The following is a 22,618-nucleotide window of genomic DNA, read 5'->3' on the forward strand; positions in this document are numbered from 1 at the left end:
AGCCCCCCCTACAACTTAACCAGCCTTTTAAATATTTTATTACTTTATTGGAAAGTAAGACTGGGATCATTTGGATTGGGTAAAGTAGTCTAGGTAAAATATTCATTTTCAAGAGGGATATTCTACCCAACAATGAAATCGGAAGAGAGTTCCAGCGCTCCAGATCCTGTCTTATTGTGACAAATAATGGAACAAAATTGGCTTTGTACATTTTCTAGAAATTGGGAGTTATGAAAATACCCAGATACATTAAACCTGAGGGAGACCATTTAAAAGGAAAGGGGGAGAGGTAGTAGGTACAAAGCTAAAACTACCAAGTGGCATAGCCTCTGATTTAGTTAATCTTGTAGCCTGGGAATACACTGAATAATTAAATAATATTAACAAGAGATGTAATTGAAGTCTCAGGGCTAGAGATGAATATCAAAACATCATCAGCATACAAGCTTATTTTATGATGAACGTCACCAATGACAAAGCAGACCCTATATAGCAGGCGTTACTCTGATGGCCTCGGCCAGCGAGCGCAAATAGGACAGGGGACAAAAGACAGCCCTGTCTGGTACCTCTGTGTGTGGAGAAGCTATTTGACCTTAGCCCATTAGTACGGACATCAGCCTGAGGGTCATCATATAAAACCTTAACACATTCTATAAAGTTGTCATCTAGACTAAATTTAGTCAGTGCAAAGAATAGGTAAGACCACTCACACGGTCAAATGCTTTTTCAGCATCTAGGGAGAGCACAAGACCGTCCACAGCACTTCGTTGCTAGGTTTGAATAACATTAAGAACTTGAATAACATTAAGAAGCCCCCTGACATTTTTACATGCGTTATGGCCCTTAACGAAGCCACTTTGGTCCCCTTTCACAATTAGTGGCAATAAGTCCTCTCGTTGTGCGGCAAGGATTTTAGATAGCAATTTTCTATCCACGTTCAGAAGGGCAATAGGTCTGTATGAGGAACAAGACTCTTTTTGAGACTTTTTGAGAATAAGTGATATGTTAGTTTCCCTCAGAGTTGGCTCAAGGATCAGGCCATGGAACTCACTACAAAACCTGTCTGGTCCTGGGGCACTGCCATTTTGGGGTGGCAGGTAGCCTAGTGGTTAGAGCGTTGGAATAGTAACCGAACGGTTGCATGATCAAATCCCCAAGGTAAAAATCTGTTGTTCTGCCCCTGAACGAGGCAGTTAACCCGCTGTCATTGAAAATAAGAATTTGTTCTTAACTGACTTGCCTAGTTAAAGAAAGATTCTCAATTGCAAACATGAATTCTCCCTTGGAAATAAGGGCATTATAAGAGCATCTTTGGAAATTGTTATCTTAGAAAATAAGTCCTCCATTAGTTTAGGTGCATCATTTGTCAGTTCTGAGGCATAAAGATTTGCAAAACATTTCTTAAATGTAAAATTTATCAATTTATTTTAATATAAATGGTTGCCATCAGAATCAATAATAGTAACAATTGAATGGGAGTCTACTTTCTTTTTAGCTAGGCATGCCAAATATTTTCTTGGTTTATCGCCATGTTCATAAAGCTTTTGCCTGACAAATCTAATTTTCTTTTCAGCATCCTGTGTTAGGATAGAGTCGAATGTTGAGCGCTGCTCAATAGGCCATAATTGATTTTAGCCCAGTAGGCCTGGCATATTACCACATTCAAGGAGCTTTCCATTTTGATTGTGTTATTTTGCCTAAAAACATTTAGGCCTACCTAAAAAAAAAAAAAAACTATGCATCTCTGCCCAGCCTAGCAAGAGTGGCCAAAAGGGTGTTAAGCATCCCCAGTGGCTCTGCAAGTGTGGAGAGGGTATTCTCCACTGCTGGCCTGCTCTCCAGGCACCATTGCATGAGCCTGGGGCCACAGCCTGGGGCCACAGACTTCTTAACTTAAGGATCTGACCCTTTTCTTCAATTTTCGCCTAAAATGACATACCCAAATCTAACTGCCTGAGGCTCAGGACCTTAAGCAAGGATATGCATATTATTGATACCATTTCAAGTAATCTTTGAAGTTTGTGGAAATGTGAAATTAATGTAAGAGAATATAACACATTAGATCTGGCAAAAGATAATACAAAGAAAAAAACATGTGTTTTTGTCTCTTTTTTTGTTCCATCATCTTTGAAATGCAAGAAAAGGCCATAATGTATTATTCCAGCTCAGGCACAATTTCGATTTTGGCCACTAGATGGCAGCAGTGTATGTGCAAAGTTTTAGACTGATTCAATGAACCATTGTATTTCTGTTCAAAATGTTCTATCACGACTGCCCAAATGTGCCTAATTGCTTAATTCATACATTTTCAAGTTCATAACTGTGCACTCTCCTCAAACAATAGCATGGTATTCTTTCACTGTAATAGCTACTGTAAATTGGACAGTGCAGTTAGATTAACAACAATTTAAGCTTTCTGTCCATATCAGATATGTCTATGTCCTGGGAAATGTTCATGTTACTTACAACCTCATGCTAATCCCATTAGCCTACGTTCGCTCAACCGTCCCGCGGGGGACACCGATCCTGTAGAGGTTAAAATAAAGTCAAAGACACTAAGTCATGACTCAACACTATACACGTCAGCTACTACAGCGACTGATATGACTGCAACACTTAACAAACAAAGAGCTGCAGTCAGTTTCAGAATGGGTGGCAAGGAAAAAGTTAGTCCTAAATGTTTCAAAAACGAAAATCATTGTATTTGGGACAAATCATTCACTAATCCCTAAACCTCAACTAAATATTGTAATAAATAATGTGAAAATTGAGAAAGTTGAGGTGACTAAATTGTTTAGACTAACTCTGTATTGTAAACTGTCATGGTCAAAACATATTGATACAACAGTAGCTAAGAAGTCTGTCCATAATATGGTGCTGCTATACCTTCTAATTTTATCTTTATTTAACTTGGCAAGTCAGTTAAGAATTCTAATTTTCAACAACGGTCTAGGAACAGTGGGTTAACTGCCTTATTCAGGAGCAGAACGACATATTTTTACCTTGTCAGCTCAGGGATTCAATCTTGCAACCTTTCGGTTACTAGTCCAATGCTCTAACCACAAGGCTACCTGCCGCCCCGTAGAGGGGTGGCAGGTACTATCAACTTATTAACAGCACTGTCAACAAGGCTGTCCTCCAGGCTCGAGTTTTGTCGCACCTGGACTACTGTGTACATCTAAGGGCCAGTCGTGTGGTCAGGTGCCACAAAGGGGGACTTGGGAAAATTGCATTTGGCTCAGAACAGGGCAGCACGGCTGACACTTGGATGTACGCAGAGATAATATGCATGTCAATCTCTCCTGGCTCAAAGTGGAGGAGAGATTGACTTCATCACTACTTGACTTTGTGAGAGGTATTGACATGTTGAAGGCACCTAGCACACAGCTCACACACCCATTCATACCCCACAAGACATGCCACCAGAGGTCTCTTCACAGTCCCCAAATCCAGAACAGACTATGGGAGGAGCACAGTACTACATAGAGCCATGACTACATGGAACTCTATTCCACATCAGGTAACTGATGCAAGCAGTAGAATCAGATTTAAAAAACAGATACAAATACACTTTATGGAACAGCGGGGACTGTGAAGCAACACAAACATAGGCACAGACACATGCATACACACAGATGATAACATACACACACGTACACAGATTTTGTGTTGTAGATATGTGGTAGTGGAGTAGGGTCCTGCCGTCGCTTCACAGTCCCCGCTGTGTTGTGAAATCTGTTATCAATGTTTTAAAAATGATATAACTGCCTTCATTTTGCCAGACCCCAGCAGCTAATGGGGATCCATAATAAATACAAATACAAATTCTCAGCGAACCTAAACAAACTATATGAACCCTGAACCCTAAGTATAATACACCTGAAGAATAAATATGTAAAGTTCCAAAAGGGGGTTTTCCACGCCAGCTAACATGCATGGGATTTCAACTCTCCAATATAGACTATTAAGTCTGTACAACCATTCTATAGCCTCGTCATTTATAAATATTCAAATAAAATCTATGAAAGAAGACTGAGGCTCTTCCACCAAAGACCAAACCTGGGCACCTTCGGAAAGTATTCAGACCCCTTGACTTTTTCCACATTTTGTTACATTACAGCCTTATTCTAAAATGTATTAAATGTTATTTTTTCCTCGTCAATCTACACTCAATACCCCATAATGACAAAGCAATTTTTGCTAATTTATAAAGAATACAAAACTGAAATATCACATTTACATAAGTATTCAGACCCTTTACTCGGTACTTTGTTGAAGCACCTTTGGCAGTGATTACAGGCTCAAGTCTTCTTGGGTATGACGCTACAAGCTTGGCACACCTGTATTTGGGGAGTTTCTCCCATTCTGCTCTGATCCCCTCAAGCTCTGTCAGGTTGGATGGGGAGCATTGCTGCACAGCTATTTCAGGTCTCTTCAGAGATGTTCGATCGGGTTCAGGTCCGGGCTCTGGCTGGCCCACTCAAGGACATTCAGAGACTTATTCCCTAAGCCACTCCTGTGTTGTCTTGGCTATGTGCTTAGGGTCGTTGTCCTGTAGGAAGGTGATTCTAAGCCCCAGTCTGAGGTCCTTAGCACTCTGGAGCAGGTTTTCATTTACTGAGGAGTGGCTTCCGTCTGGCCACTCTACCATAAAGACCTGATTGGTTGAGTGCCGCAGAGATGGTTGTCCTTCATGAAGGTTCTCCCATCTCCACAGAGGAACTATGGAGCTCTGTCAGAGTGACGATCGGGTACTTGGTCACCTCCTGGGCGGCCAGCTCTAGGAAGAGTCTTGGTGGTTCCAAACGTCTTTAATTTAAGAATGAAGGAGGCCACTGTGTTCTTTGGGATCTTCAATGCAGCAGACAATTTTTGTTGCCCTTCCCCAGATCGGTGCCTCGACACAATCCTGTCTCTGAGCTCTACGGACAATTCCTTTGACCTCATGGCTTGGATTTTGCTCTGACATGCACTGTCAACTGTGGGACTTTATATAGACAGGTGTGTGCCTTTCCAAATCAAGTCTAATCAATTGAATTTACCACAGGTGGACTCCAATCAAGTTGTAGAAACATCTCAAGGATAATCAATGGAAACAGGATGCACCTAAGCTCAATTTCAAGTCTCATAGCAAAGTTACTTATGTAAAGAAGGTATTTTAGTTTTTTATTTATAATGAATTTGTAAACATTTCTAAAAACTTGTTTTCCATTTGTCATTATGGGGTATTGTGTGTAGATTGCTGAGGATTTATTTAATCAATTTTAGAATAAGGCTGTAACGTAACAAAATGTGGAAAAAGTCAAGGGTCGGAATACTTTCCGAAGGCACTGTAGATTCACACAGATCTCAGTCTGAGCTATGATGGCAGTTACTGTAGCAATAAAAATAATACAAATAATGTTACTAAACAAGAGCACTTGAGAACTCACATCACTGCTTCATGACCAGATTTGAATGAAGTTATCCAATGCTGCAAAGGCGCAGTGTAAAGTTATTTACCCGAGAGAGTCAATAGACGCAGCAGCCTTTTCAGGTGTGTATGCTTCTTAGGCGTGCTGTTGACCATAATCTACAATGTGGCACGGTACAGTAGTGAGTAGTCTATCTTCATTCTCTCGAGTTGGTTCTTCACCTCATCAAACGCCTTCGAACAACCGCCGTGGAGTAGTCTTTGAAGAATCAGACCCTTGGTCCTGTGTGCTGAATACCATCAGATTCAGCAACAAGGAATCCATTCCTCAAAGAATTTAACTGAGCGTGTCCCTTAACTCATTTCCAGGAAACCCACCACACGGATATTGTATCTCTGTCCTCAATTATCCAGGTCATCAATGTGCTCTGCCATTTCATGCACCTGTTTCTCAAGTGTCTTTATGTTAGTGTCCATTGGTGTAGTTGAAGTTTCCACAGTAGCAATTCTTGCTTCCGCCTCATCAACATGTTTGACAACCCTCTGTAGTTTGGCTGAATGGCCTGTTATTGCTTCTAAGACCATTCCTATCTTGACATTGATCACTTTAGTAATGTTATCAGTCATCTTTTGGATCACTAGATCCATTGTGCCTGGATCCGCAATGGTGTTAACTTCACTAACGTTAGTTAGCTCATCCCGCACATCTACAGAAGTGGTGGTTTCGGTCTAGTTCCTAGTAGTTCTGCTGGGGATGCTGTCGGAAACTTTTGAAAAATAGCCATCAAGACTCCTTGTAGGGTAAATTATTTAGCAAATTCTACCACTTTTTCAAGCTAAGAAATAAATATAAAGTGAAAAATTGACATTGAGTGTACCTGTGTAATTTTTCCACAACAATATGGCGTCAACGAACAGCATGATTGATTCTGCCTGAGGAGCTTTCCAGTGGGGGTCTGCGAGGAAAACCGGTGGTGCATTTTATGAAGCGTGAGGGAAATTCCTGTCTGACCAAAAGAGGACGAGGACCCGCCCAGACCAGACTCTTACTGTGAGCTGCCCAGGAGGAGTCACATCATCCACCAACAATTGAGGGATGGCAACTGATTTCAGTAAATCAATTTAAATGAATCTCTGTAAAAAGAAAATCAAGGTGAGTAATGCATAAAAAGGTACCCACAGTCTTATAGAGAGAAGACTATTCACTAGTTTAATGAGAAGATTAGAGCGAGCTCGTAACGGTACCATGGAAAGCCCCGCTGACAGCTGTCTGTTGGCATTTACAAGAAATGTCTGTGGTCTGCAGCCATAAAAAATAACACTAGGTATTTTTGAGTACAGGGTGTTATTTATGTGGATAGCAAGTAATGGCAGAGTGAATCGTTGGAGATCGTGGGTAATGAGGAAATGGTGTATTTGGGAATAGTACTCAGTGAATGTGGATGTGAAAGGTGTGTGATTGTGAGATATGACATATTAACCTGATTGAAATTTTGCTGATTGAAATTTGGATAACAAATGATTGAAATTATGACTATTGGAATTTGGATAATAAGATTGAAGTGTGGATAATAAGAGCATTGAAATTGAGCTATTACGTATTGAGTGAATGAGAGCTGTCAGGGGACTAGATTACGTGTGAAAGAGGTGAATGAATGCAACAACCAGTTCTTTGAGCTGAGTTTTCCAGTTCTGGGTGAGCTGATTAGTAATGTTATCTAGGGTCTGGCCAACTCCGCCGTTGGATCTACAATGGAGGATAACATGTCTTGTTAGTAAGGAGGATAACATGTCTCAGAAAACTCAGAGGATAACATGTCTCAGAGGATAACATGTCTTGTTAGTAAGGAGGATAACATGTCTCAGAAATCTCAGAGGATAACATGTCTCAGAGGATAACATGTCTCATTAGTAAGGAGGATAACATGTCTCGTTAATGTCGAGGATAACATGTCTCATTGGTAACGAGGATCACATGTTTCTGAGGATAACATGACTTTAGATTATATGAGGATAACATGTCTCATCAGTGGAGTTTGATTTATAATGTTATTATGTATGGGGATATGAAAGAAGAGAGAACTATTTCCGAATATGCTGTTAAATAGAGCTAGTGTAAATATCTAAACCCCTGTATGAAGAGAACACTAGTCTAGATGAGGAATTTGTGAAGTAACACAAATGTATAATGGGTTACTAGAGATAAAGTACCATAATATTGAGTATAATGGGTTATTATGATGATCATTTGAAGTAAGAATAGAAAAATAATAATATAGAACTAGCACACTAACACATTGACGTACGTAAGCGGTGACAAAGTATTCTGAGGAATGTTCAGACAATGGATAATTTGTATGATAAGGTTAAAACATTGTACAGGACTTGACTCACCTCCACCTTACCTGTTCCTCGGCATACACATCACGGACAAACTGAAATGGTCCACCCACACAGACAGCGCCTCTTCAACCTCAGGAAGCTGAATAAATTTGGCTTGTCACCTAAAAGCCTCACTAACTTTTACAGATGCACAATTGAGAGCACCCTGTCAGCCTGTATCACCACCTGATATGGCAACTGCACCACCCTCAACTACAGGGCTGTCCAGAAAGGGAAAGGGGAGATACCTAGTCAGTTGTAGAACTGAATGCATTCAACTGAAATGTGTCTTCCGCATTTAACCCAACCCCTCTGAATCAGAGAGGTGCAGGGGGCTGCCATAATCGACATCCACATCTTCAGCACCCAGGGAACAGTGGGTTAACTGCCTTGCTCAGGGGCAGAACAACAGATTTTGACCTTGTCAGCTCAGGGATTTGATCCAGCATCCTTTCAGTTACAGGCCCAACACTCTAACCACTAGGCTACCTGCCGCCCCAGGGTCTGCACAACGCATCACCGGGGGCAAACTACCTGCCCTCCATGACACCTACAGCACTCGATGTCACAGGAAGGCCAAAAAGATCATCAAGGACATCAACCACCCGAGTCACTGCCTGTTCACCCGCTACCATCCAGAAGGCGAGGTCAGTACAGGTGCATCAAAGCTGGGACCGAAGGACTGAAAAACAGCTTCTATTTCAAGGCCATCAGACTGCCAAACAGCAATGACTAACTCAGAGAGTCTGCTGCCTACAAAGAGACTCATATCACTGGCCACTTAAATAAATGGATCACTTATCACTTTAAACAATGCCACTTTAATAATGTTAACATATCTAACATTACTCATCTCATATGTATATACTGTACCTTATACCATCTATTGCACCTTGCCTATGCCACTCGGGCATCGCTCATCCATATATTTATATGTGCATATTCTTATTCCATCCCTTTAGATTTGTGTGTATTAGGTAGTTGTTGGGGAATTGTTAGATTACTTGTTAGATATTACTGCACTGTCGGAACTAGAAGCACAAGCATTTCGTTACACTCGCATTAACATCTGCCAACCATGTGTATGTGACCAATAACATTTGATTTGACATTTTTCTACAACATTATCTTATATTCTGATAACATGCCAACCATGTTCTGTGTATGTTTGGTGGGACGTTGGTGGAATATTCTCCTAACCCACAGAAAACTGGACACATGAATGTTGTTACAACTTTCCTATGAAACGTGTTTATCACATTAATATCTTAAGTTCTGAGAAATGGTAACCACGTTCTGGGTAAGTTCTATTTGACATTAAGGGAATGGTCTCTTGGAAACATTCCTTGCACATCACAGGAACATTCCTCTGAAAACGTTAGCTAATGAACTAATGAAACCTAAAGGGAACGTTCTCTAAAGTTGTGGGAACGTTCGTTTTTAGCTGGGTAAGCACTGAATGGTTGGTGAAGCTGACACGGATGTTCTAAAACGTGGGATTTTTACACTTGTTTTGGGATACTAGTTGTTCCTGCCAAAACCAGCACCTGGACTTCTAGACGCACTGCTATACACAGGGTTTTCTTTTTCTTTTCCCCACTGATTAAGGGTGTTGTTTGTACAGCCCTCTGCCAATTCATCTGTCATTTCAGACACACACGAGTACACCTACAACTTGATATCTAGCGATATCCCTGGATTGCTTTGTAAAATTGTCATGTCATATAGCCACTGGCTGAGGTTAGAGGTCAGATCATTTATTCCATTATGTCCTGCCATCAAGTGCGGGACATTATTCACTGTGGTAGAGAAAGGATGGAGGATGGAAGAGGACAAGCATTTCCATGGTAATAAGATGGTATACATTCGCCAGGATAGCCCACTACAACACATTACAAAATTGAGTACAGGGATTGTACATAAAGGTTAAGTGACATTCTGTGTGATGGAAGCAGGTGTATACAGTAAGAGGCATATAAATGTCAGTGGATAAGTGACGAGGGCATTAAAGTTTGCATTATGGTTACTGTACACAAGCACAGAACATGAAAGGAAATTGTTAAATGCTGCGAATGATCTTAGCACATGATTGATAATCAAGGATGTTCATGGGAGAGAATGTATAGTTTTACATGATTTGGGAGAGGATGACATTGCTAATCCAGATATAGCCCCCACAATAATTGGAAATGATTGGCACCATTCCAGAAAACCTTTTCAAAAATGTAAATAAGAATGCCAAGAATGTATTGATTTAAAGAATGTGTACTAGTGGAACATGATTTGAGAGAGAATGGCATTGCTGCCAAACTTCCCTAACGTTACATTAAATGAAAATTATTGACACCATTCCTAAAAACAGACTCACAGGATATATCTTCAAAAATAAAATCAGTATTCGTAGCAGGTTTGGAGCACAATTCTGATCATCATCAATTGTTGTTGTTGTTATTGCTGTTGTCATTTGTCTGGGTTTGAGGAAGCAGACTTGGGGCAGGAGAGAGATAAAGAAAAACGGAGATGGAGGGTAATGGTAAGGGCTGGCTGTGAGGATTACAGCTAAATGTAACAGAGATAATGAATGAAAAGACAGTGGCTACCGGAGGAGTGTGTGAGAATAAGCCTGTATGTTTTTTTAAATGCTCTCATTACCACAGCGATAATGATTCCCATTCGTTTTCCTGCTCTTTTCTAAATGCCTAAAGTGCAAACAGCTTTATCTTCCCATCCCCCTTTCCTTCTCCCCCCTCGCTCTCTTTCTCTCCTTTCGCTCCCCTGTTCCCCCTCTCATTGTTTCCCTTTCTATCGCTACCTTTCTCTCTCTCTCTCTCGTTCTCCCCCTCTCTCTCCATCTCTCACTTCTTATGTCTCCTCTCCTCTCTCTGGCAAGCCCATGTTATTGTGAGTTTAGTTAAAGCTCTGTCTATGCAGTCTCTCTCTCTCTCTGTGTGTGTGTGTGTGTGTGTGTGTGTGTGTGTGTTCAGATTCCAGATAGCCACAGGGCTGCTGTAGAGAGGGAGAGGAGAAGAGAGGAGAGAAAGGCGGAGGGGAGGACGGATGAAGGGAGGGGGGGAGGGGGATGGAGGAAGGGGTGGAGGGTGAGTCAGCTCACTGCCTGTTTGTCAGCGTGGCATGGCCATCCTGAAAGCACATGGCTTGTGCCACTTAACATGAAAACCCTACCATTACACACACTTGCAAAACACACTTGAGCTTTAATGTGGTCAGTTTTTCATGGGCATACTTTATGTGGAGTAATCAGTCTGTCAGTGCTGGTCAACACCTTCATTCAATAGTAGTGACATCACAGAGGGAGTTTTTTCCACTGTGATCAATCCTCTAAGTAATCCAAAATAGTATGACTCATTTCTCTCAACCCTATTGCACAGATTTTGTTCTCTGCATCGAATAGTGTTATTGGTCTCCTTGTTGTTCATTCTGTGAAAATGTTATTGTATTTCGATCCTGAAAGCAAGTGTATCTCAGTCTTGGGGTTCAGTAAGAATAAAGTAAGACGTCTGGGGGTAGTAATTGAGCAACAGTGAATTCATCGTCAATCAAGTAATATTCTCAGCAAGAAGCTAATGCTCACAGACATGGTCAATAGAAAACATTCTCTTCATATGCTAATGACATTTTCAAAGAATGTCTCCACAGAGTTATGAAAACGTTTCTGAACTATTCATGGAATGTATCTGGCATGATCATTCCTGGAATACGCAGATACAAATCTATTATAGAAATACCTATGAACATTCTGGGAACCAACAATTGTTAGCTGGATTGTACTGTATGGATCTTTGCCTTTCTGTCCCTATGATGTTTTGGCGGATAAAGAATATGGGGTTAGGGAAGGGAGTGGCGGTGTGGGGCTTGGGTGCGTGTGGGGGATGGGTGGGTGTGGGGCATGGGTGGGACCAAACTTGATTCCCATCCCAAAATACACACAGAGTGCCCATCACAACAACGTTATATAAATATGATTTGTTTCGGGGCAGGTAAATATCCACGCGAGTTGATGGTTCAGCTGGCAAGGACAGAAGGGACTGGGACAAAAAAGCACCAGCAACATTAAACGAGGTAAGTCAAGGGTATGTGAATCTGCTCCTTGGGCATAATGCCTTAATGAATCAAATAAAGTGGACAGCTAGGTGAACCAATGGTCTTTGTTAATGTGATGTTATGGAAAGACAGGTGGACCAATGATGACATTATGATTGAAAGATACCAGGAGATCAGTGAAACAGTGATGTCTTCATGAATTCAATGGTGTCGCCTGTTGATATTGATATAAACCTGATGCAATGTTGTGAGCTGGAGTGATAATCTCAGGACTATGAAATGCTGAGGATGTCTTTATAATTTGGAAGCTATAGATAGACAGATAAGGGGCCATGTCTATATAGTGTCTCAGAGTAGGAGTGCTCATCTAGGATCAGGTCTAACCTGTCCATGTAATCTTATTCATTGTGATATAAAAGGAAAACACTTACCTGAATCAGCACTCCTACTCTGAGACGCTTGATACATATGGCCCTAGGTGATAATATTATCATTAATCAATGGTTATTGATAAGTGGACCAAGGGATGACATACCCTTCATGCCAAAAACATATTTTTAGTAACCAAAGAAATGTACTTATAGGCCAGGCACACAATGGCCTTGGAAGCTTGGAGTATGGAACATGGAAGAACAGAAGCAGCAATTGTAGAACTATGGGGAAAGATAGAAATGACAGATACAAGAAAAACAATACACAGAGAAAGCAATAAAGGTAAAGAATGTGAGAGGCTGAGACAGACAGTTTACATGACATGACACACATCAGGGCCTGTATTCAGAAAGAGTTTCAGGGCAGGAGGGAGTTTTCCTTTATGATCATAATGAATAAGATTATGTGGACAGGTTAGACCTGATCCTAGATCAGCACTCCTACTCTGAGACACTTTGTGAATACAGGCCCAGGCCTGGTTGATGCACAGTGACACAGCATGTCCATCTCTCCGTCTCAGGTTGACAGTGTCAACAGGGAGTCAACCCCATCACTGGAGGGCGGCCTGCTAATGAGCATGAATATTTGATACCACCTGATGAGGTGGCTAATTGTGTTTGTCGAAGGTAAATGGCAAACGCCAGGGAGGCTGGGCCATCATCTGTTGAGACACTTAACCTGAGAAATCGATGAGGAGACAGAGGAGAGAATAGACTACATTCTCAGAAAAAAAGAGTTCTATGTGGCACCATTTGTCCCTATAGGGCACGGGTGGGCAATTCCAGTCCTCGAGGGCCTGATTGGTGTCACAGTTTTGCCACAGCTAACACACCTGACTCCAATAATCACCTAATCATGGTCTTCAGTTTAGAATGCCATTTGATTAATCAGCTGTGTTTGCTAGGAATGGAGAAAAAGTGTGACACCAATCAGGTCCTGGAGGACTGGAGTTGCCCACCCCTGCTATAGCAGAACCCTTTACAAAAAGATTCCCCTACAGAATCATTTAAGATCAGATAGAACTCTTTCTGGTTCCAAATAGGACACTTTAACAGGTTCTACAGATGTCACTCTTGTGTTGCTGAGAAATGCAAACTTTTAGTTTAGGTTTCTAAACTTTAGGCATCTAAAGTTTGTAATTTCCACTTTTGAAATGTCAGACTTGATTTGCCCTAACAATTTTTTTTAATCAAACCCTACAAAAATGTCCATTAATTATAATCCACATACTATTCACATTTCCTGTTGCTGCAGGGTTATTTTCCTGCTGTGGCAAACTGGCTCAAATTAAGATCCTACATCTGTATTTGGAACCCAGGTTCTATTTGGAACTCTATCTGACCTGAAAAGGGTTCTATCTGGAGCCTATTTTCACAGGGTTCTCCTGCAGGAACAAATGGTGCTACCTATCACTCTTTTTTTCTGGGAGTGTACTAGAGAAACTCTTATAGAGGAGTGATATAGTTGTTGTAGTGGTATTGTATGTGATTAATGTTGTGCGCTTCCAAATACTCTGCTTGTTCCCTCGATGGCTTTCAATGAGAAACATTTGGAAATGGAATTGGAATTCCAGTTTACTTCCTGAATTGAAAAAATAACTGGCATTCAAGTGTTTATCAAGTTGAATATAACCTAGCTATAGAACGGGCTGATGCGTGAAAATGTCATACTGTAACAATATCAAAGCCAAAGAGTACTCTTTGTGAATAGCTTACACAGAATCATCATGACAAAAGCTCAAAAGCTGCAAAGGCAAATGTAAAAAATGTATGTTCTCAATTAACCATGTGGTTTAAAGAGATAAGAGAATGCCTAAAATATTCATTTTATTTTCTTCACCTTTTTCTCCACTCTATTGTTCTTTCCCCACTGTACTATTCTAGCTTACTGTCCATCTCTCTTCCCCCCTTTTCTCTGTAGCCCTCTCTCTCCTTTGTATCTTTCCCCTCCCCCATTATTTTTCTCCATCTCTTATCATCTCTCCTTTATGATCTTGCTCTCACCCTGGTCCATATAATTTGGGATGTACCATATAAATGAGACACACACACACACTCTCACGCATGCATTCACACACTGGCACACACTCGCACACAAACACACACATACACACGCACACAAACATATTTTGACATGTGCATAATTCCAGAGTTACTACTGCTCCAGAAACACCAGACGGGGACATGATTTACAACATTCCTCTCTGACTAGACCAGTGTGAAAAAACAGCATATATTTATTCATGCACAAGGTGATCAGATTCTTCCACCCATATGGTAATGACCACTTTCTGTATCGTTTCTATTTAGAGAACTAATACACAGGTAGATAGAAGAATGCGTAGGAAGACAAAGGGTAGGTGGACTGTTGCGAAAGCATGATTTTGACTGTGCCTCATTTTACAGAAGTTTCCTGGGGCAGTCCTTTTATTCATGACACAGTTCTATTACTGTTAGATAGACTGAATAATTGAATCCCATAAATGTACGTTGGGATCTGACTCAAGTTGAATATATCTAGTCTTGAATGTATTGGAGTGAGTACAGTCTTCATGGTGTGAGTTTCAGCTAAAACCATGGGATTGCATGTGGGACAGTTGTCCATCTTGACAATCCACTGTGGGCACTGTAGGTTCCATGAGCATGTCTCTCCATTGATGTTGGATGAATGTCAGACTCTGCCTGCAGTCCAATGCCTTACACATCAGCACTCTCCGTCCAGCAGAGCCTAGGTCCATACATGTGCACCACCACCACCACTTCACTGCAAATAACATAGAGCTATAGCCAGCTGTTTCAAGGATATTCTTAGAACTATACTTGTTACACTTTCAAAACATATTCTCATCTAGGATAAGACTCCTCGACCTCCCATTTGAAACCCCCTTCCTAAGCTTTTCTTTATCTGCAGTCTTTCAACTAATGAGAACATTTTACCCGTTTTAATATACATGTACAGTTAGAGGTTTGGAAGGATTATCATTCCCCAGTGCAGTGGTGTGATAAGGTTAGGGCACTATACCCCTAGCTACAGGGTTTCTGCAGACTCCACAGTCCTGTCTTCATCTCTCTTATTCTCCTGCACAGTAAGTCCCCATCACGACACTCCTATAAATCAACTCCACGCAATGTTGTCATTTCCGCTCTATCAATGGATCCACGTGCCTCCTTTCAAAGGACACCACCAAGGCTAATTAAAAGTATTCAGGGGTTCTGTCTCATTTGATTCCCTCAGTGGATGCTTATATCATGGGACATGGTGCTGCAACAGAGACTGTTTCTATCTATAATAGTACAGCCCAAGGCTCGCTTACAGGGAGACTTAGCTCAGGCCTTTTTTTGTTGTTGCTTTTTAACAAACAAATAGTCAAATAATTCTAACAAAACGTATTTTAATTTCATTCACTCAAGTATACAGCAAGAGTATTTGGTAGAGAAACAGACATTTTCTACAATCACTAATAGACTTTTAAGGGTTGTTTTGTATGTTTCTTGCCAATGTTTCAAATATTTTGCACAGACAAGAATCTTTGTTGATTAGTTGTGATTCGATGTAATGATAAATGGGCAAAGGTCACTGTATGTCCTACTGTATTCAATCTATCTACTGTATGTCCTACTGTATTCAATCTATCTACTGTATGTCCTACTGTATTCAATCTATCTACTGTATGTCCTACTGTATTCAATCTGGTGGATGTCCTACTGTATTCAATCTATCTACTGTATGTCCTACTGTATTCAATCTATCTACTGTATGTCCTACTGTATTCAATCTGGTGGATGTCCTACTGTATTCAATCTGGTGGATGTCCTACTGTATTCAATCTATCTACTGTATGTCCTACTGTATTCAATCTATCTACTGTATGTCCTACTGTATTCAATCTGGTGGATGTCCTACTGTATTCAATCTGGTGGATGTCCTACTGTATTCAATCTGGTGGATGTCCTACTGTATTCAATCTGGTGGATGTCCTACTGTATTCAATCTGGTGGATGTCCTACTGTCACTGTTTGTCCCTCATGTTGTTACACTTCTTTTGACGTTATTTGTGTTTTCCTTTTTGCCTGTGATGAAATCACAGGACCTTCCCACTGGGTAAGAGATTTTTTTTTTTTTTCAACTAACTTTTAACCTAAATCCAATGACATGGTGACATTTTTTGTTGATTTCATGTGAATTCATGTTCGTTGATAACTAAACCAAATGTAAAACAAAACTAGATAATGAAATGACGTCTGTGCCCAGTGGCCCAAGGACGTATTTCCTTCGTATTGGTGTCCTTTAGTAGTCGTTTCTTTGCAGCAATTCAACCATGAAGTCCTGATTCATGCAGTCTCCTCTGAACAGTTGATGTTGAGATGTGTCTGTTAGTTGAACACTGTGAAGCATTTATTTGGGCTGCAATTTCTGAGGCTGGTAACTCTAATGAACTTATCCTCTGCAGCAGGGGTAACTCTGGGTCTTCCATTCCTGTGGCTGTCCTCATGAGAGCCAGTTTCATCATAGCGCTCAATGGTTTTTGAGACTGCACTTGAAGAAACTTTCAAAGTTCTTGACATTTTCTGGATAGAGTGAGCTTCAAATCTTAAGGTAATGATGGACTGTCATTTCTCTTTGCTTATTTGAGCTGTTCTTGCCATAATATTGACTTTGTCATTTACCAAATAGGGCTATCTTCTGTATACCACCCTTACCTTGTCACAACACAAATGATTGTCTCAAACGTATTAAGAAGGAAATAAATTCCACAAATTACTAACAAGGCACACCTGTTAATTGAAATGCATTCCAAGTAACTACTTCATGAAGCTGGTTGAGAGAATGCCAAGTGTGCAAAGCTGCCATCAAGGCAAAGGGTGGCTACTTTGAAGAATTGCAAATATAAAATATATTTTGATTTGTTTAACACTTTTTTGGTTACTACATGATTTCATATGCTTTATTTCATAGTTTTGATGTCTTCAATATTATTCTACAATGTAGAAAATAATAAACATAAATAAAAACCCTGGAAAGAGTAGGTGTGTCCAAACTTTTGACAGGTACTGCATGTATGTATGGAACAATATGTGTATGGAACAATGTATGGAACCAAGTACAAACAACTATATTGAAAAAAAATGTGCTGTCTATTGGAAAACTGTCCCTCAAACAGGATAACAATACAATAATATTTAATATTGGCACAGCACTGATAGCCATCCATGATGTAAATTCTCTGTAACACTTTGTGAAAGTTTGACCCATTGGAGACATTTCCAGATGAGATGTTTCATGAGTTGCTTCATGAAACCAAACTTGTGGCACCCTAATGGGGTCACAATTGCAGAGCTTAAATTTAACCGGAGCTGTAAGTCACTAAAGGAAAACCATGCTTATGCTCCTCAATGGGAGGAAGCTGTATCCCTGTCTGTTTGGGCTGCAGCTGGAACATGAGGATGCAGAAACATGTCAACAAAGTTTTAGTTAAAAGCTTTGTATCTGCATTAGTTATTCTTTATTCCAGGAGAACGTAACCGTCTGCATGGAGCCAATGTGTCTCTTATGGGGTCTTTGGAGACAAAGGTTGACTTTATCTATTGTAGAAAAGTTTGGTATTTGCCCTGATAAAATACATACTTGTTTTCCTTAGCCATAAGGTGATACCTGAGCTACCCTGCAGTGTGGGCTTATGTATAGACCTGAAATACATGTGAAGAACCAACTTTGAAGCCTTGAAGGGACTTACAGGCATAGCCCTGGAAACAATGGGGAGACGATAGGTAATCAAAAGGGGCCTGGGGAACTGTAGCCTAGACGTGGATAGATAGGTGAAGGACAGGAAAGCCTACCTGTTCTGGGCCCTGGAAGCAGATTCGGCACTGCGGCGAGCGCATGCCACTGTCCAAGCTGCTTGTGAGCGATACAGTGTCCAGGCTCGCTTGGAGCTTCGCATTCCTCTCCTCGAATGCCAGGCTCCGCGGCCGGGGATTGGTGCCATAGTACTCTTCTTCGTCGTCCCGGGTAGAGCAGTCGAAGGGTGGCCACCCGCAGCCTCCTACCCCGAGCCCTCGCATGCTGCTTGTTCGTCTGTCTGGGTTTGTGTCAGAATCGGTCCCCCGTCTTGAGCCAGACCGCATCAAAACCAGCACTTTCAGTTCATTGAAAAACATACGGATCCGGTACTTAAACATCATGAACTAGCCCACTTAGGCAAAATGCGGCTGTAGGGTGAAATAGAAGGTATCAATAAATTGAGTTGTATAAATCAGGCATTTCTTATGCACGATTTGAGAGCCAAAATGGGCTTGTAAGTAGCCTATTATTGCTACCAAGTGCAAACCTATTTGGTTCAAGTAGCCTTCCCTAGCTATGGGCTATACTATTTAAAAAAAATATCAGAGGTTTCTATAAAAAGCATGACTGCCAAAATCTTGGTCAATGGAAATCAAAATATTACAATGTAAATAGATTGTATCAATCCTTGTTACATTTTCTCTGTTTCCATGTGTAGTCGATAGACAATGCGGAAGTTTTTTCATGGATGGGCAGTTTCTTTTGGGATTCAACGGATGCCGCTACAACAATTCCCGATAGCTTTTATTGTGAGCGATGAGCATAACCAAACAGCAATAGGATCAAACTGAATCCCCTCGTACATTTTCGATCCAGTCACTTATGGCACAATAGCAGAGCTTGCGTTTAACGGGAGCTGTCCGAGGTTCTGAAAGAACATTTATCGCAAACAGAGAAGGAGCAAGATAGAGTGGAGCATGGAGCGTTGAAGGCTCAGGGATAATATACAATGTTATTAAAAAACAGATGTCGCTATGTCATCAGTAATTCCACCGAGTCATTTTTGGGTGTTGCTTTCATCTGTTTAGTCCGTACAAAAAAGGCCAGTTGACAACCATCTCTCTTTTGTTTGTCCCTCAATGGCATGCTAGACTTCAGAACACCGTATTTTTCTCTTCCCCTGTTTCCTCAATGTTTTTTCTGGCTGATAGATAGAGAATATGTCCCACACGGTTCCCTCTCCACAGAAGTCCGAGAGCCACTTTTACTATCCAACGTGTTCACATTTTAAACAGGATCGGACAAGACACCAAAAACCTGTAGAAAAACACACATCCCTTTGCCATTGAAATGCCATGCTGTTTTTTGTTCTTCCTGCAACGATTCCTGCAGAACACACACCAGGAAGAACAGAGATGCCAGGGAATAACCCCCCAGAGTATGGGAACGAAGCAAACCGATTACATCGCCATGCCAGATCAACTTTGCCACTAAATAACGGGTTCGTTTACTACCAATAACTAATTACGTCCATTCAACAACAATAAAACGCTATTTTACGTGGCATTGTTTAAATACTTGCTTCTGTCAGCAGACGTGCCTCCATCGAAATTGATTTGGTGGACGGACAAACAGAGGACCCTGCCATAAAAATGCATGCTAGCCTAATTGAAACACAAATGTGTTTTTTTGTATCGTTGTTGTCACCTCATTTTCCTATGATTATTTATTCCTCAGTCTATCCGCGATGGAAAAAAGCTCTGCCGTCTTGCTGCGCATTGGCAGAAGCCGCTATCCGAGGTTCTGATTTTCATGTGACGTTGCGGCCACGTGCTAGTCAGTGGATCCCGGGAAATCTAAACGGTGTATGTAATGTCAATGGACAGGGACTGATATTAGTAATCTGCCACTTCCATGCGGTGAACCTTCTCTCAAATGTCTCTCTCTTGTTACATATGCCTATGCATAGTTTATTCAACGTTCTCTCAAACAAGTCCAGGCCTATCATCTAAACAGATACTAGGCCCTTGGCTTACATGAATGTTGTAATAATACACATTGCTTCACTGGCTACCCAACCACTGTTGTGTTCTTTCATGAAGTTCAGCCATGTGCTATTTAATGCCACAAAGAAAATGACAAACGAATTTCAAAGAACTTGGCCAAGCAGCATCAGACGACTGAATAGATAAACTATGCCATAACTAGATTAGAGTTGAATCACAGCCATATGAAAACATTAGTCACAGAGATATGAAAGCAAGGATGCGAAGAGGGTAAAGCGTCTGTGTATTGTGAGCTCTGTCTGGCGGGCCGGTCCCCGGCCGAGAGGCACCCCGGATCGAACTCTCAAGGGGGCGGATGCTCTCTGTCGGCTCCACATGCAGCAGCATATATGAAGCCGATCCCACGTGCACACAGATTTAAACTCAATAATAAATGAGCGGGAAAATAAAGCAGTTTAGTGATTCCTCTGTAAGGCACCAAACTAGCCTACGGAAACAGGAAAAAAACAAACAAGTATTTAAGCTCATTATTTTATTTTAAGAAAATGTAAATAATAATTCATTGAAAATATGCAAGCATTTCCATGGTCACATGACAAGAAAAACAGTTTAGCTTAGCAAAAGATCTGTTTAGGGAATCAAACAATTATCCATCAGAGATTTTTGTTAGGCCATTTTGAGTAGTTCCTCTTCCATTTATACACCCAGTGCTTTTAGAAGCTCCTAGTCCACCTGAGGGCATCAGATTAAAAGACGCTGTCCTTGGTGCTGAAATAAAGACCATTAAATTCTAACATGCTACATTCGGCAGCAAGGTCCCTCCTGGGCCTGAGGGACCAAAGTTGACAAAACTTATATAAAAAAAACATTCCCCTTTACCAATAGGAAAGCACAACCACAATAAACAAAACATGTAATACTAAAACCAATTGGATAAAGGAGTAGGCTACTCCTGTGTCCTGGCCCAATGTTTTACCTGGTCTTACTGGTTTTGATTGCCATCAAATCAACCTGCTGGCAGTTTTAAACTAGGTCATTTTGAATCCTCATCTTCCGACTGCAACACTCGACAGGTCGTCATTGTTGTAAAACAGAATTGGATCTTAATCAAACTCATGATAAAGGGCAAACTGTGTGGAGGCCAACATTAAAATGGATCTCCAGTATATGGATGCACCCAGCTTTAAAACATTGTGTGTCATGATCACTAATGTGCCTACTTTTTAAACTTCAATAACTCAGCTTTATACTCAGCGTTACAATATAACACAAACTTTTCAGTGACTTCAAGTATTTTCACACTCTCCCATCCACTAAATGTATTAATCAATTAAACAGATGAAACAAGAGTGTTAAAAATAATTGTAACCAGTACAATTCATTATATGCTGACATATTAGTGCTGAAATGAGATCATTTGTGTGGAGGACAAGAGCCAAGAGAGGACAGGGAGACCCAGAAGTAGAGAGAAAAATTGATTTAGGTTTAGAGTCTGCAATGGAAAATTGACAACCACTGTCTGTATGAGTGTTAAAAAAAGCAACAACCGGTAGGTAGGCTTACATCACATTTCATACTATCTATTTAAGAACATGAAGTTTAAATAAGCTCGATCAGTTGACGCCAACAGTCTAACGGTTAACTACAACATGAATGCACTGACTCTGGATAAGAGCGTCTGCTAAATATAAATGTCAAATGTAAAGTCCTTTGAAAAGACCAGTGTATTGTCCAGGCAGGCTAACTCTGAGATTCTGTCAGTGGGAGAGACACCACTACAGCACACAATGTAGCTAAGTAATTGGTAGATAACTACTGTGGAAGAAAGCAGAAGCAACAAAAGGAAGAAAGAGGAGGGCAAAGATAGTGTAAAATTTAAAGGAACAGATGGACTAAGAGAGAGGGTGAAAGAGGGTGGTGGTTGTGTCATAGAGACATTAGTAATATTGGCTATTGGTCAAGAACAAAGCAACACCATTATGTCTCATAGGTTAACTGCAGAGGGCTGAGCAGCTTTATGACCATCAGTCTGAATAATAACACACACCAGTACACTAGAAGACTACAGACACTCACAAAAAAACACTGACAAGACACAGACACAGGTGCACAAAACAGACACTCAAACCAACACACACACACACACACACACACACACACACACACACACACACACACACACACACACACACACACACACACACACACACACACACACACACACACACACACACACACACACACACACACACACACACACCGCCCTGGCTGAGTACAGTCTGTCTACACTCAGCCACGTCACCCACACCAAATGCACACAGATTGTACTGGCAAGGCAGCGTGTTCAAAGTACAAAGAAAACTCTCTCAGTTCTAGCTTGTTTACCAGAAATACTACATTCACCAAGACTTATTTTCCCTGGCCCTTAACTTCTCACCCAATTATCCTCTTCCCATTCTTGTGGGTCCTTACAAATCAATGATCAGCCTGACTACTCTTTGTCATTTGCTGCGGTTTTGATATATTACTATCGGAAACAGAC

At 40.9% G+C, this 22,618-nt stretch overlaps 1 protein-coding gene across 1 annotated transcript in view; it reads right to left on the reverse strand.

Moving 5' to 3' along the window:
* Positions 1-19,865, reverse strand: part of LOC115150472 (E3 ubiquitin-protein ligase MARCH9) — a 31,924-nt gene extending 12,059 nt beyond the window's left edge. Inside the window, exon 1 of the mRNA XM_029693788.1 lies at positions 18,127-19,865. Within this exon, the coding sequence (XP_029549648.1) occupies positions 18,127-18,471 (345 nt within the window). The 5' untranslated portion in view covers positions 18,472-19,865. The remainder of the gene's footprint in view (positions 1-18,126) is intronic.
* Between the last annotated feature and the right edge of the window lie 2,753 nt (positions 19,866-22,618).

This window comes from Salmo trutta, chromosome 16 (assembly GCF_901001165.1).
Source record: "Salmo trutta chromosome 16, fSalTru1.1, whole genome shotgun sequence".
NCBI classification, from domain to species: Eukaryota; Metazoa; Chordata; class Actinopteri; order Salmoniformes; family Salmonidae; genus Salmo; species Salmo trutta.